General features: G+C 32.3%; 1 protein-coding gene across 1 annotated transcript; it reads left to right on the forward strand.

Annotated features, from left to right (window-relative positions):
• The first annotated feature begins 1,272 nt into the window (after nucleotides 1-1,272).
• On the forward strand, nucleotides 1,273-13,869 carry LOC135193600 (serine protease snake-like). The gene is made up of 10 exons (XM_064216717.1): nucleotides 1,273-1,439; nucleotides 5,563-5,606; nucleotides 5,821-5,865; nucleotides 6,040-6,169; nucleotides 7,342-7,404; nucleotides 7,531-7,619; nucleotides 7,771-7,947; nucleotides 8,573-8,792; nucleotides 9,108-9,271; nucleotides 13,652-13,869. The coding sequence occupies exons 1-10, from the start codon at nucleotides 1,403-1,405 to the stop codon at nucleotides 13,835-13,837; spliced, it is 1,155 nt and encodes a 384-aa protein (XP_064072787.1). The 5' UTR covers nucleotides 1,273-1,402; the 3' UTR covers nucleotides 13,838-13,869.
• Nucleotides 13,870-15,890: the final 2,021 nt, after the last annotated feature.

Consider the following 15,890-nt stretch of genomic DNA (forward strand, 5'->3'; position numbering starts at 1 on the left):
GCACAAACGGATTTGCACAAAACCCTACCACCTAGGAAAATTTAATTTAGAAGCAGAGACGAATTAGTGTAAATGACTTGTAGCTAAAGAATAAAATGCTGCATCAATGGGCCCCATCTCTGGTTCACCATTCACTCCTTAAGCAATTTAAATTTAATCACTTAAAATACCAGAACAACATGTTAATATGTTACATATTACATTACATAATAAATAAATAATGGAAAATTATCTTGTAATATCAAATAAAAACCGGAGTAACCTAGTTAAAAGAAAACCTCTACTTAATTGATGATTGCGAGTTCACACCCGGACAAGCACCAGTAAATTTTCATGTGTTTAATTTGTGTTTATAAAACCTGCGAAACGGGTGGTCGGATTGGTTGTTTGATATAATGTGGTTTGAATTCAAAATTAGAATCTATAAGCCGTGTAAAATGATCTATGTATGTAATTAGAGTTATACAAATGTTATCTCTATAGTTCTAGGCATAAATCGTTCCGATAATTAATCCATAATGTTATTAGTTAAATTAATTGCTTTAATTACTTATAGTTTCCACTAAGAAGGGACTTTCCCTCGTTATATATAAGATAGAGCAAAATATATCATGAGCACTTTAGCACGGGGCGTTTAAATGCTTAAATTTAGCAGCAATACTGCTGAATCGAGATTATAGAAGATCAACGGAAAAAATATTGTTGGTGAATAGATCATCCAAATATTTTTGCCAAACATTAAACAAAAGACAAAAGATTTTTAACTAAGTAAAAAAATACATCAGACAAGATCTGTCGTTACTAAAATAATTTCTGTAAATTTTCCACTGGTCTAAGGCCTCCTCCCCGTTTGAAGTCCTCCTCCTTTCTCCTAGTTAGGTGTGGCGGTTTACAATTTTTCTTTTTACTAAACATCACCTGATCTTCGCTGGAGTTGGAACTCGTCGTCCTCCTTGAAAGACGTGGCCCAACGTGGGCCGACGATTCAAAAGTTATTTTATAGGAAATGACTTTTGTCGGTGTGGAACATTTTAAAGTTAAAATAGAATTTTAATTTCAAATAGGATATTGAATTTAAATAAAGTTGAAATTAATGTGTACATTTCGTAGGCTTCTACTTTATTTGAATTCAAAAAAGATCTAAGCCGTTTATACTATGTTTTTTTTATTATTACAGAAACGTTCGTTTAAAAAACGTCCTATGTGAAATTGCAGCCTGTGAAGCGAAATAAATACAAAACTCTGGCATTTGTTTTGTTAGTATCACTCGTAACATAGCCGCGTTCCGTTGTACGAAGATAGCTAAAAAAGCTTTAGTTTATCTTGAAGAAGTCAATAAATACTGTGTTTATGTAATGTGTCGAATGTGATATTTTTTATTAATAATTTAAATATTGTTAAAATGAAACTGTGGATAATTACTATTTGTTTCTTAATAGGTAGGTTTTTGAATTCATTATGTATAACAATAATAATTATTATACAACTTATTGGTACCTTCCGTACGTACTGATATATACTAATGTTGAGTACAATGGAGTAAGTTTTTCATTTCTAATAATTGTAACATTTTCTCGGCCATATGCATGTATATGTGGAGTGGAAGTTATGGAAACAAATACCGGCACAAACAAATTGGAGTTTTATTTTAAAATTTAAATTAGGAAGATTGATCACCTCAATCGCCAACCATAGACAAAGCCATATAAGGATAGCAATATCACGTAGTCCTTACATCGTTAATGAACGTATGGGATGTAACTAAGAGCCCGTGATCGGCGAATGAAACTGAGGGTTTTTTATAATTTATAATTATTTATAGCTCAACTGAGTTGTAATATTCTCAATTAGTGGCTAGATTACATTGTAAATGAGGCTTTTGCCTTCAGTCAGTTGAGGGCTGTATTTTTTTATCCAATTTGTATTTTGTCCAAGCCCACCAGGGTGGGTACTATCCCCTCTTCACATATTCTATCGCCAAATATAAATATTTGGTACTGCTCGATCGCCTACCTATTTTATAAAAAAAATCGTTATATTAAATATCGTAATTTGTGATTTGAAAAGAACCATATTACACATACATATTATATATATATATATATATATATATATATATATATATATAGTATTCAATGTTATTTATTTATTAAAATATTTTCATCATCAACTTATCACTAAACAATAAAAATTGAAAACTGATGTCGGTAACATTCAAAGTGATGCGTCTTGAAAGGTGTAAACACCACTTACCTTCAAAATTATAAAACAAACTAACCTATAGTGCAGGATCCATGGTCCATTTTTGCACTTGATTTGATCAAGCGAATTTTTCGTGATTAGCGAATTTTTCATTATGATGAGACATATTATTTTTGATAGTAATTATTTTTGCATCAAGGATCTGTACTACTACTTTTGAGCGTAGGATCGGGATAATGGATTACGCATTTTTAGGACTATTGTTTGTAATGTCACTATTAAATTATATTGATATGAATTAAGTAAAAAAAAAAAATCAGTAAAAAATATATAAAATCAAATTTTAATAACTAAATTTTATAATCATTGAAATTAAGACTAATATCACACAGATATTTATTTCCAATAAAGACTATATTATGTGAAGAGGTTATCGGTATGTTGATTATATATTTAATTAATAATACTTGTTTATTTTGTTCAACAAGTTTAATTCCACTTATCGTACTGGAAGTCTTGAGGTCATATAAATATCCTTGTTTTCTAGCACATTAAAATTATTATTATATAATATTGAATTGAATTTTAAAGTTACTTAGTTTAGTTACATTCTCGAAATTCCATCGATTCCACTGAGAAAAACCGGTAGGGAAACGATTGTTATATAAACATATGTTTAATTTATATATATAAGCTTTGATTTATAAGCTGGCGCTTGACTGTTACCACACCCGATGAAAAGTGATGGTTCAGCCTAAAGTATAGCGCGCTTGCCTAGAAGATGCCTATTCAAGCTAGACTTGAAGGTACACATATTGTAGGTGGTGGGGAATAGTAAGGGAATTACGGTATACGAGGAAGCAAATCGTTTCGTACGTGTTTTGAGTACGTCAACTACGTACGGGTGCGAGTGTTCCAAGCTCAGGAGTTTTGTATTGATCATTGATCTGGGTGTCAATGAGCCTTCTTGGACGACGATCCTCTGAATCTAATCCGTCTCATAAATGGCTGCAGTACTCCATGCACGATCTAACTTGGGCTTGATATAAGGTCAGAACTGTTTCGGTGTGAAGTACTGTTAGACTGTTAACTGATTGAGGATGCCAAGTTTTTTGCCAGCAGTTTTAGCTTCGGATTCAATGCATTGTCAAAGTTGAGTTTGTATGTTAAAGTAACTTCTATAAGCTCAATACTGTCGGTGATAGGTACAGATACATTTCAGAAAGTCGAAATCAGGGGGAATAGGTGATGAACAAAGACGCTTGAGTCTTGGTGGGATTAAATTTGACTTGGTTATCGTCGTCCCAATCCTGTTTTAATGTCAAATTAATGCGTTCTACCAAGGCGTCAAGAGTTTCCATTGTACTAACCCGGGGATCGGATACGTATCTCCCAGGCAAGCACCACTGAATATTCATGTGCTTAATTTGTGTTTATAATTCATCTCGTGCTCGGCGGTGAAGAAAAACATTGTGACGAAACCAGCATGTGTCAAATTTCAACGATATTCTGTCTTATTATTAATTATAATAATTATTATTATTACACGTGTATTCCACCTACTCGTATTGGAGCAGCGTGGTGGAATATGCTCCAAGCCTTCTCGTCGAAGGGAGAGGACGCCTTAGCCCAGCAGTGGGAAATTTACAGGCTGTTAATGTAACGTGATATTTAAATTGATTATGATTTGCATTTGTAATTCCAAATTGATATAATTATTTTTTTCTTTCTATATAAGAAATGACATAAGAATTGGTTATATTCGAATTGAGTTATTGCTTTTTATATTTTTACATAACTTATAAACTCGTTGCGGGTGTAAATCTCGATATATGTAAACATACCTACATAAATAACAAACAACATAAGATTTATGGATGAATACACGATTTAATAAATAATTAAAGAGTGCGTTGTCGATTTATTGGTTGTCGTAGTTCGTGGCGAGAACGGTGTATGAAGGTCTACTGGGAAAGTTCCAGGTAATTCAAGAATAAGTGCAGTCGAACCCTTGTGTGAGATTCATTTGACAAATCCTCCGGCTGAGTACTTAGATGATTCTGTTGCGTCAGTTCATAGTTGCATTTATGTAGCCGGTTCGGAAAGCTCAGTAGATTTATTTATTTAATTACAAAGGATCTCTTACAAAGCATACAAACTCACGAGTACATTAATTGCACATTGTGCAATAATTATTTAAACTGTATGTGCTCCTCCAATTATAAGAGACCGTGTCAAGCACATTAAATATTTATTAAACTTAATTTAAACATAAAGAAATGTTACATAGTGGCACTTAATAAATTTAAAAGAGAACAATAAAAAAAATAAAAGTAGATGATTAAAGTTAAGTACATAGGTAGCCCTTTAATATCATGTAACTTCGGGATGTGTTTTAATAAAGTCGGTATACAGTTGCTTCAAAATATGTTTAGAAAAATATAGAATTCACAATAATATAGAACATTTTGATAAACCCGGTGACAATCGTGAAAGGTAAACCACTAACTCCTACATTCCATTGCAAAGTTAATACATTCTTCCTGGGGCACGGACCTTAATGTGGTATCTTATAATGACGACCTCCGTGTTCGAGTTGTGTGTACACTCCGAGGTCCCGGGTTCGATTCCCGGCCGAGTAGATGTAGAAAAAGTTCATTAGTTTTCTATGTTGTCTTGGGTCTTTGTGGTACCGTCGTTACTTCTGATTTTCCATAACACAAGTGCTTTAGCTACTTACATTGGGATCAGAGTAATGTTTGTGATGTTGTCCACATTTTTAACAGTATCCCAAAAATAAATTTTCATGTTTCTATCTTAAAAAATGACGGAATTCTAAACAACATTCACCCCTTTAGGAGTAGAATTTCCACAGGGCACAGCCTAAAATATAAGCTTTATGCTTCTAGTTCTAAAAATGACAATACTTTCAACAACTTACAACTTTTCATCCCCCTTTTCAACCCTTTATAGTACTTTTTTCCCAAATAAAAAGTAGCCTATGTCCTTTCTCAGGCTCTAGACTATTTGTGTACCAAATTTCATTTAAATCGGTCCAGTAGTTTTGGCGTGAAAGCGAGACACACAGACAGACAGACAGCTACTTTCGCATTTATAATATTAGTATGGAAGTATAGATTAAATGTGAAATTGAAAGCATCTGTTCATTAATTATTTTTTTTCAAACACAAAACTAAAAAGTGAATATTTCTATTTATAATAAAATTACTACATTTGGGCGACGACGTCACTTAATAGGCAAAAAAAAGTAAATATTATTATATTCTACTACCAAATATAAAAAAGTTTGTTATGGTTATATGTCTATACTTTTATAATTTTTCTTTACCTACTTCACAGGATCTGGTGGCAGCATGCCTTTAACATCGACGCGAAACAAAAGGGTATGTAGATGAAGAAATTATATTCAAGTAAATAAATTCAGAGGCGACTAGAATATCGGAAGATCGCTTTGATGTTGTAGGGCACAATTTCATGATATATCCTTCTGACCGATTACTCGAAATCAAATAATTTCATTTAGCTATAACAGTACGATAAATGGTGTATACATATGTATACAGGCACAGTAATTATTTTCGTAATCTCTTATTTCAGCAAGAACGTTGGCTTTGGATTAGTAGAAAATACAATGAAGCTGTCGTAAGTATACTTTACACTATTGATTCATAAATTTTAGGACGAGTTCTAATGCGTTTTACATCGCAACATAATGAGAAAACGGCCTTATTTTTTTTTTAAATTATTAATAGTACAATTTGTTCAAAAAAGAACTCAGGATTACTATTATTTAAACAGACTTATCTCTATTTTTAGGCAAATTATAATCTCGATTTGTTACCTCCATTTGTGACCTCGACTCCTGCCACTACGACAGATGATCCTTGCCTTTATCGACCACATAAACCGGATTTCAAGAAACCAGGACGCAGCATAAGTGAAGCTAGTAATGTCCTACTTTAATTAATAAAATATTTTTAATTATACCGTAATACTAATGTTAAAATAAAATTAAAATAACTGCCTGTATTATTAGTAAATCTTTAGCCTCGTATGTCGCTTTGTATTGTTATGGTTACGTATTATTTACCGTAAGGGTATCTGGGATAGACAGACAGATACGTTCTATAATTCTCTCAAATTATATGATAGATCTTATCAAAGACATTAGAATGGGTTTTTTTATGGTATAGGTTGGCGGACGAACATATGGGCCACCAGATTATAAGTGATCACCAAAACTCTTCGACTTTTGTGCAGTTATAAATATTAATCATTCCTTACATCGCCAATATTCCACCAATCTTGGGTGCTAAGATATTGATAGATTTTTATTTATTTATTTAATTAAATTAATAATATGCACGGTATTAATTGACCCAGCTGATTAAGTCTTTAAACAGGATTACAGTAGTTCAAATGATTGCACAAAACCCTGCTAAATAAATATTTTTTGTTCATGCATGAACATCAAATGTTCGAGCATAGAGTTGAATAAAATCATCCCATCCCACGGTACCTTGGGTGTCGTATGATCCGATTAAATAGCTTCATTTGAATTACACTAATACCTTGCTTTCTCGGTAATTTACAGTAAATAATTTAATTTTGAATACTCAAAAAAAAACATCTGTAGTTTTTACCCTACCTAATGTTAGAAAGCAAAATTATAATATATCTTTAAATGGTGGCCGTCTTGATGTAGCCGATACTGCGGTTTTTTTGGGAATAGCATTGGATTCCAAACTTCAGTGGAGTCCTTATTTATCGTCCCTGATAGGAAGACTCAGCTCCGCAACATACGCGGTTAGAAAAGTTAGACAACTAACTGATATCGATACCGCTCGTCAAGTATATTTTGGTTATTTTCACAGTATTATGTCAACTTTGCCGTTTCATAGATTCAAGACATTTGTAAAAAATACATTGGTAAAGAAGGCATAATATTATTCGATACAAGATTATATTGATGATAAAAAAGCGTGGAGTTAATGCTTGTTGACATCCTGGCAGGAGACATAACATACATATATAATTGTATTTAACTAACATGACTGTATTTTTAGATGTTGAAAAAGAGTAACTACTGAGTTATTAATACAAATATTTTCTTTCCAGAATGTTTTGAATATATATGGGAACGAACCAACAGAGAAAACAAAAGTAAAAAGCACCACAAATGTAAGTAGTTTTATTTTCTGGATGTTAGTATGAGCGTGTCAAATCTTGCAGCTCATTTTAAATAAATTCCAGTAAATTATTTTTAAATTGATAAATGCAGTGTGTTAAATTTTATTTTTGGTGAAGGTTTTCAGCTATGGTTAAGTAAACTCGAAAACAAACCGCACTTTGCAATCGGCGGTAGAGCTACATCACCGGGGGAATTCCCACATATGGTAAGTATGGCCGACGTTTTATTCTTCAAAAATTTCAAATTTAGTATCATATTAATGACACAGAAAGACAGATGTTCTATTGTTAAACATTTTGCATAAGCTCAAAGTAACAAGTTTGAAAATAATTGCATTAAATATAATCATTTTTAAGGGAGCAGTCGGTTGGAGGGTCGTACATGGGACGTGGATATTCAAGTGCGGCTGCACTCTCATCAGCTCGAAGTTCACCCTAACTGCTGCACATTGTACAAAATCACCACCTGATCCGAGTTTGGCGAGTCCAATACCTGAGATTGTCAGACTTGGCGACAAAAATATAATGAACCTCGTAAGTTTGATTTCCATGTCAATGACATATTTGAATATTTAGCGGTAAAGGCTTTATACGCCCAATCACCATTTATAATGTCCCTGTGACTTCAACGCATACATAGCGCTCTAAGACCGAACACAAAAAAACAATCAAATTAATTCATTAACTTAGACCCAGGGCGTATTTTTTCATTTGTTTAATCTACAACCGTTTTTACAGGTTATTGAACTGATTTTGCAAATTGTGTTTTACTTTGTTTTAATTTGCGTGTGTATTATTTTCTTTGAAAATTTCATCTTTTTTATTATTCGTCTATTTGTTTTTTTTTTGATAATTTTATATCAACGAGTAATAATTATTGTTTCATTTGATGTGATGACGTCGACGCCTCTCGGTTATCTATAACCAAAGGAAAATATATTTTTTTATTCATTAGAATACATTTAAAATCCAGTCTACTACTACCCAAATGAAAGTATGGCTACAACAATCATAATATAATTGTTTGTTTAATCTAACCATTATTTACAGGATAGTTTTGATATGGATTATAGAATAACATTTAAAAAAAGAGATTATATTATGTTGTTATATTATATACTATCTATATAACGGCTATATATTTGTTTTTTTATTACAGCCCTTCTTTTTCAATAAACCAATAGATGCTAAGATTTTACGAATCATAGTCCACCCGCAGTATGCGGCACCAAAAAAATATTATGATATAGCGTTAATGGAACTGGCTGAACGTGTTGAATTCACAATGAACGTGCAACCAGCCTGCCTCTGGAATAATTTTACTACCGACACTCTTGGAACATCAGCTACGTTAACTGGATGGGGAGTTGTTGAAACAGGTAATTATTTCGTATTCGAAATTAAAATATATTTTATTCAAGTAGATTTTTAAGTATTTTTTTTTATCTTAGTGCTTGTACTTTTTAATCGTCACTTTTTAGAACTTCACAGTTCTAAAAAAAGCCACCACCGGTTCAGAATGTACATTCAACCCAGAAGAACCGGCAAGTAACTATGAATTCTGAATGGAAAAGTTAAAAATGTCTTTGGAATCATATAGTTATTCTTATATGTTTATGTTTAAATTCAACAGAAATATTGGTAAATTTTAAACACATTAATTTTTGTAAATTTTTGTAAATAAAACATTTCAGCTACGCAAAGAATACCTCCAGAATTACAAGCAGCTGTAGTGGACATCATAGATTCGGAGCAGTGTGACACTTTGCTGAGGCCGTCGTGCAGCAGACATTGGTGTGGTATTCAGGAGCACCAGATATGTGCTGGGAAACTAGCGGGCGGAGTGGACGCGTGTCAGGTGAATATAATAGAGCTTATTCCGTTTCAAGATCTTTCTGAACTGAGTTAATATTTGTGATCAATGCTCAAAGGTCTAAGTCTTTTAAACTAAGATGTTACGTCCCTTGTGCCTGTAGTTAAACAGGCTCACTCATCCTTCAAACCGGAACACAACAATACTGAGTACTGCTGTTTGGCGGTAAAATATCTGATGAGTGGGTGGTACCTACCCAGACGGGCTTGCACAAAGCCCTACCAACAAGTGAACTTTAGAGTCCTTGTCAACATAGGAAGTAATCTTATAATTTCGATTGTTATAAAAAATACCAACTAAAGGCATTTGCAACAGGTTTGAGGAGATTTGTTTATTTAAGAACAAATAGGTAAATTTATTCTTAAATTAACAAATGTTGTCGGATAATTGTAAGAACCTATATTATGTCTAGGCAGATTGTAGAATGAACGGCGCATATTTTTTTACATCGGCAAATACCTTATATCAAATCAAATCAAAATATACGTTATACAAGTAGGCTTATACAATCACTTATGAATCGTCATTTAAGAAACTATACTAAGTAATGCTACCACCGGTTCGGAATGTAGATTCTACCGTGAAGAGTCGGCAAGAAACTCAGTAATTACTCTTTTTCAACATCTAAAAATATAGTCATGTTAGTTAAATAGGTACAATTATATATGTATGTAATATATCCTGCCTGGAAGTCAACGAGCGTTAACTCGACGCTTTTTTATCATCTATATAATAATAATAATAATTTATTGGTGCAAAAGTAAATATTACAAAAGAAGCTTATATATATGAGTTTACAAAATAAGTATGAATTAGATAAGTACTCTATTTACATGTGGTTTGGCACTTTAAAAAGAGTAAAACTTATTATCCTTTATGGGTTATTTACATAACTTCATGGGAGAATGCAAAACAGCGCCACGGTTGAAAGCATGAATGAGTATGTGTGTGTTTGTGTGTGTGATGTGATATGATGTGTGTATGTGAACGTGTGTGAGGATGTGCTGAAATAATGTAATTTGTAGATCATCAGATACAAGCTAGAATGTTGTACTAAAATATATTTCAGTTTCTTCATAATTTTTATTCAGAAGAAAATGTGTTATATTTTTTTTACATTCTATGTATGGCATTTTGTTAATATATATATATATATTATATATATATATATATATATATATATATATATATATATATATTATATATATATATATATTATATATATATATAAATATATATATATATATATATATATATATATCTGTATTAATTTTATTGTATAAATAAGGACCTAAATAGATAAAAAAGTGTTTGATGAATTTAAATTTCGGAAAGGGCACATGACAAATGCTGACGAAGAATCGTATCCAAGATGAACAATTGTCTAACATTGAGTACACTACATTCTCTGTATAACTGTGAGGTTGGATAGAGTAGTGGTTTAAATGTACTGATCTTAAGGATTGCCCTTTGTGCACCTTCTAGGGGCTTCAAAGTTGTTTTCGGAATACCACCCCAACATGAAATACAATAAGAAATCACAGACTGACATAAAGCAAAATGAATGTTACGTATTATAAAGTGATTGGCGATGTCACGAAGGTTTTTGAATATATATATTAATTTTCGTACTCTACTGGTAAGAAGGTCAACTAGAGCTTTAAAGTTTAAAAAATTGTCTAATATCAGGCCAAGATATTTTATATTATCGGTTGAAGATATGGAAGGGCATTGACAATAACGATTAAAAAAACAAGAGTGGGCAATCAAAGTTAAAGAAGTTTTTGGTTGAGAGATTGGGCGGATAGAATAGTTAATAAATGTAGTTTTGGAAGAATTTAGTGTTAGAAAATGGGTAATAAGCCAAGAATTAACAGAATGGAAACCCTGTTGGGCTATTACCTGGAGGTTATTACCCGGCGTTGCAGATGTACATGGGCGGTGGTAGTCACTTTCCATCAGGTGAGCCTCCTGATCGTTTGCCACCTATGACATAAAAAAAAAGTCAGGAATTCGCAAAAAAATAAATGGCAGTATCATCCGCATAAGAAATGATATTACCATTATAGAGAGATAGATTGCATAAGTCGTTAATAAAAATAATAAATAAGGTAGGTCCTATTATACTGCCTTGTGGAACACCATATGAAATAGTTCATCACTGTAATAATCATTTATTTTAACTAATTGGGTCCGACCAGTAAGAAAACTACGAAAGAATTGAAGTAGAGTATCTCGAACACCTATCGCTTCCAGTTTTTGAATAAGTACGGAGATTGGGACTGTATCAAAAGCTTTTGCAAGATCGATAAAAATAGTAAGAGCTCTGTGTCCCTTATTCAGATGGTCTAGAATAAAACTGGTCAATCCATGAACTGCGTCTGCTGTACTTTTCTTCTTACGAAAGCCAAACTGCTGAGGCGAAATTAGTTTGTACTTTTCAAGGTAATACCAGTCTGTTATTAGTTAACAGCTCGAGGACCTTCAATAAAGCAGGTAAAACAGCGATTGTCAGTCGATAATTATTTACAGAAGTCTTATCTCCACTTTTAAAAATGGGGTGTATTATAGCCTTTTTCAATACAGTCGGAAAACATCCAGTTAAAAAACATTTATTAAATATATGGGACAAAATAGTTACGTAATAGTTACGTCTTAAGAATGATAGAAGAATAGCCAACCCAACCCACAGCCGCAGCAGATTTAAGGGACCGAATAGTTGATTGAATTTCATCTGTATCTGTACTCGTTAATACGAACGATGAGAGATTTTTAGTTGAGGTGGTCGGTGAAGGCTGTTTGTTTGCAGGAAAATATAATTTAATTTTAGATGCCAATTCACTGGCAACATTAACGAAGAATTGGTTTACTGAGTTGCACGCCGCTTTCGGGGAATCTGAAGTTGTAAGTAAGAATTGAGAAGAATTTTGTTTGGAATGGTTATTATCAATAACTTTTTTGAATACGTTCCATATACGCTTAGAATTGTTTCCAGCCTTGTTAAATTCCTGGGTATCGTAAATTTTTTTGGCTTTCTTTAAAATGTTTGTGCAAAAATTTCTATACCGTGAATAAGTTAATTTAAGAATTATATTATGTGGTGATTTTTTAAGCTGTTTGTACATATTATCTCTGTTACGCAGACACTTCAACAAACCAGGAGTAATCCATGGTCTGAGTATCTTTTGCTTGGAAGGTACTTTGATAATTCTCGCGGTATCAATGGCAACTTTCAATAAGCGAACTAAAGAATAAATAGCAGTTCCTGGATCTAATATGTCGAGTATAGAAGAGAAATTAGTCTGCTGAATTGCAAGGTCCAAGGATTTGTAATCTACTTTTGTCACTGGTTTTTCTGTCTGATATCGAGTTTTATCATGTTTGATAGCTATCAAAATAGAACTATGATCAGTGACGGTGGCGTCAAGGACAATGGTTTTGGTTAAGCGTTTCGTGCGTAGTAAAATGTGGTCTAGGCAGCTAGCGTCTATATAATCTTGTATTGAATAATATGTCTCCTTTAGCAATGTATTTTTTACAAATGATTTGAATTTATGAAACGGCAAAGGTAAAAATGTCGGAAAAAAATTACTAATGAGATAATTTGAGTTAAATTATACAGAATGTGTAACACTCGCCGAATCTAAACTGAAACATTTTAATCTGTTGGTATTTAATGCCTTTTATTGTGAATTCAATGTTCCGTTCACATTTTTCGACAAGTTTACAATCTAGATTTATTTTAATCAAACAGTCGTAACAATTTCACAGTGACATAATAATATACATACATACATAAAAGGCAAATTAATTGTTAGAATTCGGTGCTGATTCTGTTAACACTCACAACTTAACGAGACAGTTTGCCATATCAAGACAGCTAGAACGACGAAGATTTCTTAGGCGATTTCAAGTGATTTTAACAAATGATAAATTTATTTATTTATAATAAATCAACCAACAAACTTTCCTATAGTAAGAGTACACGTTAATAATTGCCATCAAAAATATACAAGCAGAAAGAAAATAGGCCAAGCACTATAAAATAACTTGAATTTAATCATGCAAACGACAGATTCAAATCAATTATTAAATAATGTAATTGATTTGAATATAATAGAATAGACTAGAATTCTTTACAATCCTCTACAATTTACAAATTATTGGATTTTATAACTACTTTTAAATGTTTTTTTATAAATTATTTATTTTTATTTTTAACGCTCTTAGAACAAACGAGTGGTTGAGTTTTTTGGGAAGACTCCGAAATGAGGGCTCACTTATAAACTAAAGCCTACGATGTTGAGCCTGCTGATATAAGCAAGTTTATAGTTACATTATACAATACAATGAATTTTATCACAGGGTGACTCGGGCGGACCTCTTCAAATGAAAATACCTCTTCCTGTATCTAGGGAAGGTTCAATGCACTTCGTGATCGGCGTGACTTCATTTGGGATCGGATGCGCTCGACCCAACCTGCCCGGCGTCTACACCAGAGTTTCCAGTTTCGTTGATTGGATTGAGGGTATCGTGTGGCCTGATGAATGAGCTGGACATTAATAAATTACTTAACGTATGAATATTGTGTTTCTTTTTTAACGTCGGCAATATAGCTAAGATTTATTCAATTAATTTCATTTAAGATTTATTCCTTTAAAATAGTAATTTTAACTTTTAAAGGAATAAATGTAAAATTATTTACTTAGGTTGGGATCTAAATAGATATTTAAGGAACAAGTCAGTCAGTGTAACTGGTTCAAAATATATAAAATGATACTTCCCACTCATTGAGGTGCATTGTCGATGTAAGGTGTGATTAATCTTATTTGGCGCCAATGTCTGGGCAATGGTGAACATTTACCATCAGGTGGTACATTTGGCCGTCCGCTTACATATGCCACAAAAAGAAAGCCATTTTAACGGTTTTGTCCCTTTACTATAAAACTATTTTAATATATTTAATTTGGTATGAGGTTTTATTCGTTTTTAAAAATAAAATAGAATCATTATTAGTATTTAAATTTAAAAATAATTGATTATATCGCGAAATTTAGAGACACAGTATTGAGAAAGTAGTACAGCCACGCTAGCTAATGCTGGTGAAAGTCAGAAATGTCTACCTTGTGTTTGGTTTTGGCGTTACAGCAGTCTCCACAATCTACAATTTATATAAGTTTTTATTATTAGAGTAAGCTAAATTCCACGTGGTCGAAGCCGCGGTTTCTGCTGGTTATACACGAAACCCTAAACAAATAGAACGATTAATTAAGAGAATTACAAATGGCAATAGAGGTACATTTATAGCAAATAAATATAAAAATTGTAACATATAAGAACATGAAGAGAAAACGCGAGTTCGAGTTCGTGGAAATCGCTTAAAAGGTAATTTTTCCTAATTCGCTTGAACCATTTCAGTAATTCTCACGAACAAACCTTGGCCCATTTCTGTTTCCTATTGTTGTAATCTCTTTTACGATTTAAACTGCATTACTTTCAGAACAACGCTACGATACATTAATCTTCATTTATTTTTATTTTGTTTTCGTCTATTTAGTTATTTTATTTTATTTTCATTAGGACAAACAACAGTAGATACAATATCACATCCAAAATAAAAAATAAAAAATTACATTTCAAAATTATCAAGGCAAAAGTTCTACTACTTATGTATGTTATGCAAACATTAAATTATCCCAGAGTTGATCCGAGCGTCTTTGTTGACACATTAGAATTTCGTCATTAGATTGCAGATTTTAAAATATCATATTGGATACATATTTGGATTATTTACTTGTTTTCTCTAAATAAATATACTACCTATTACTTAAACAGGTCATTTAAATTACGAGTATTAAAAATATTTATATTAATAAAAGTGTACAACAGAAATGCCTGCACAACGACCATTTTAGTTAAATACATCATTATATAAATACGACCCTAATCTTACAAGAAAGAAATATATGCATATGTTAACCTAAAACCTAACCTCAATATACATTTGACAATATTATAAATGTTTAACATAACTTTTAGATATAATAACTGTTATTTGACGACCTCCGTGGTCGAGTAGTGTATACACCGGTTTTCATGGGTACGCCAATCCGAGGTCCCCGGTTTGATTCCCGGCCGAGTCGATGTAGAAAAAGTTCATTAGTTTTTTATGTTGTCTTGGGTCTGGGTGTATGTGGTACCGTCGTTACTGATTTTCCATAATACAAGTGCTGTTAGCTACATTGAGATAAGAGCAATGTATATGATTTATTTAATTTTATTTATTTATACATAACTTAAACCATTTAAGAAATACATATTTGATAAAAATTTAAAAACAATGTATGTGTAAACTAATCTTAGAATATGTCATGTACGCGTACCTATATGTTGATAAGTATCAGAGCAGTCGTCAACTAAGACCTAAGCTGAGTTTCTATTGGTAGTTTACATATTAATGTGGCGAGCGCTAGTTATCTAAACTAAGCTACTTTAACTAACTGCGCTACGTCAAAGATATACGTATATAGTCCTCCCACGCTTCCCATTTCCCTATCAATTTTCGGGTTAGTGTTTGTGGACACGTTATTAGTAAAAGATAAGT

This window comes from Vanessa tameamea, chromosome 13, assembly GCF_037043105.1.
Source record: "Vanessa tameamea isolate UH-Manoa-2023 chromosome 13, ilVanTame1 primary haplotype, whole genome shotgun sequence".
Lineage (NCBI taxonomy): Eukaryota > Metazoa > Arthropoda > Insecta > Lepidoptera > Nymphalidae > Vanessa > Vanessa tameamea.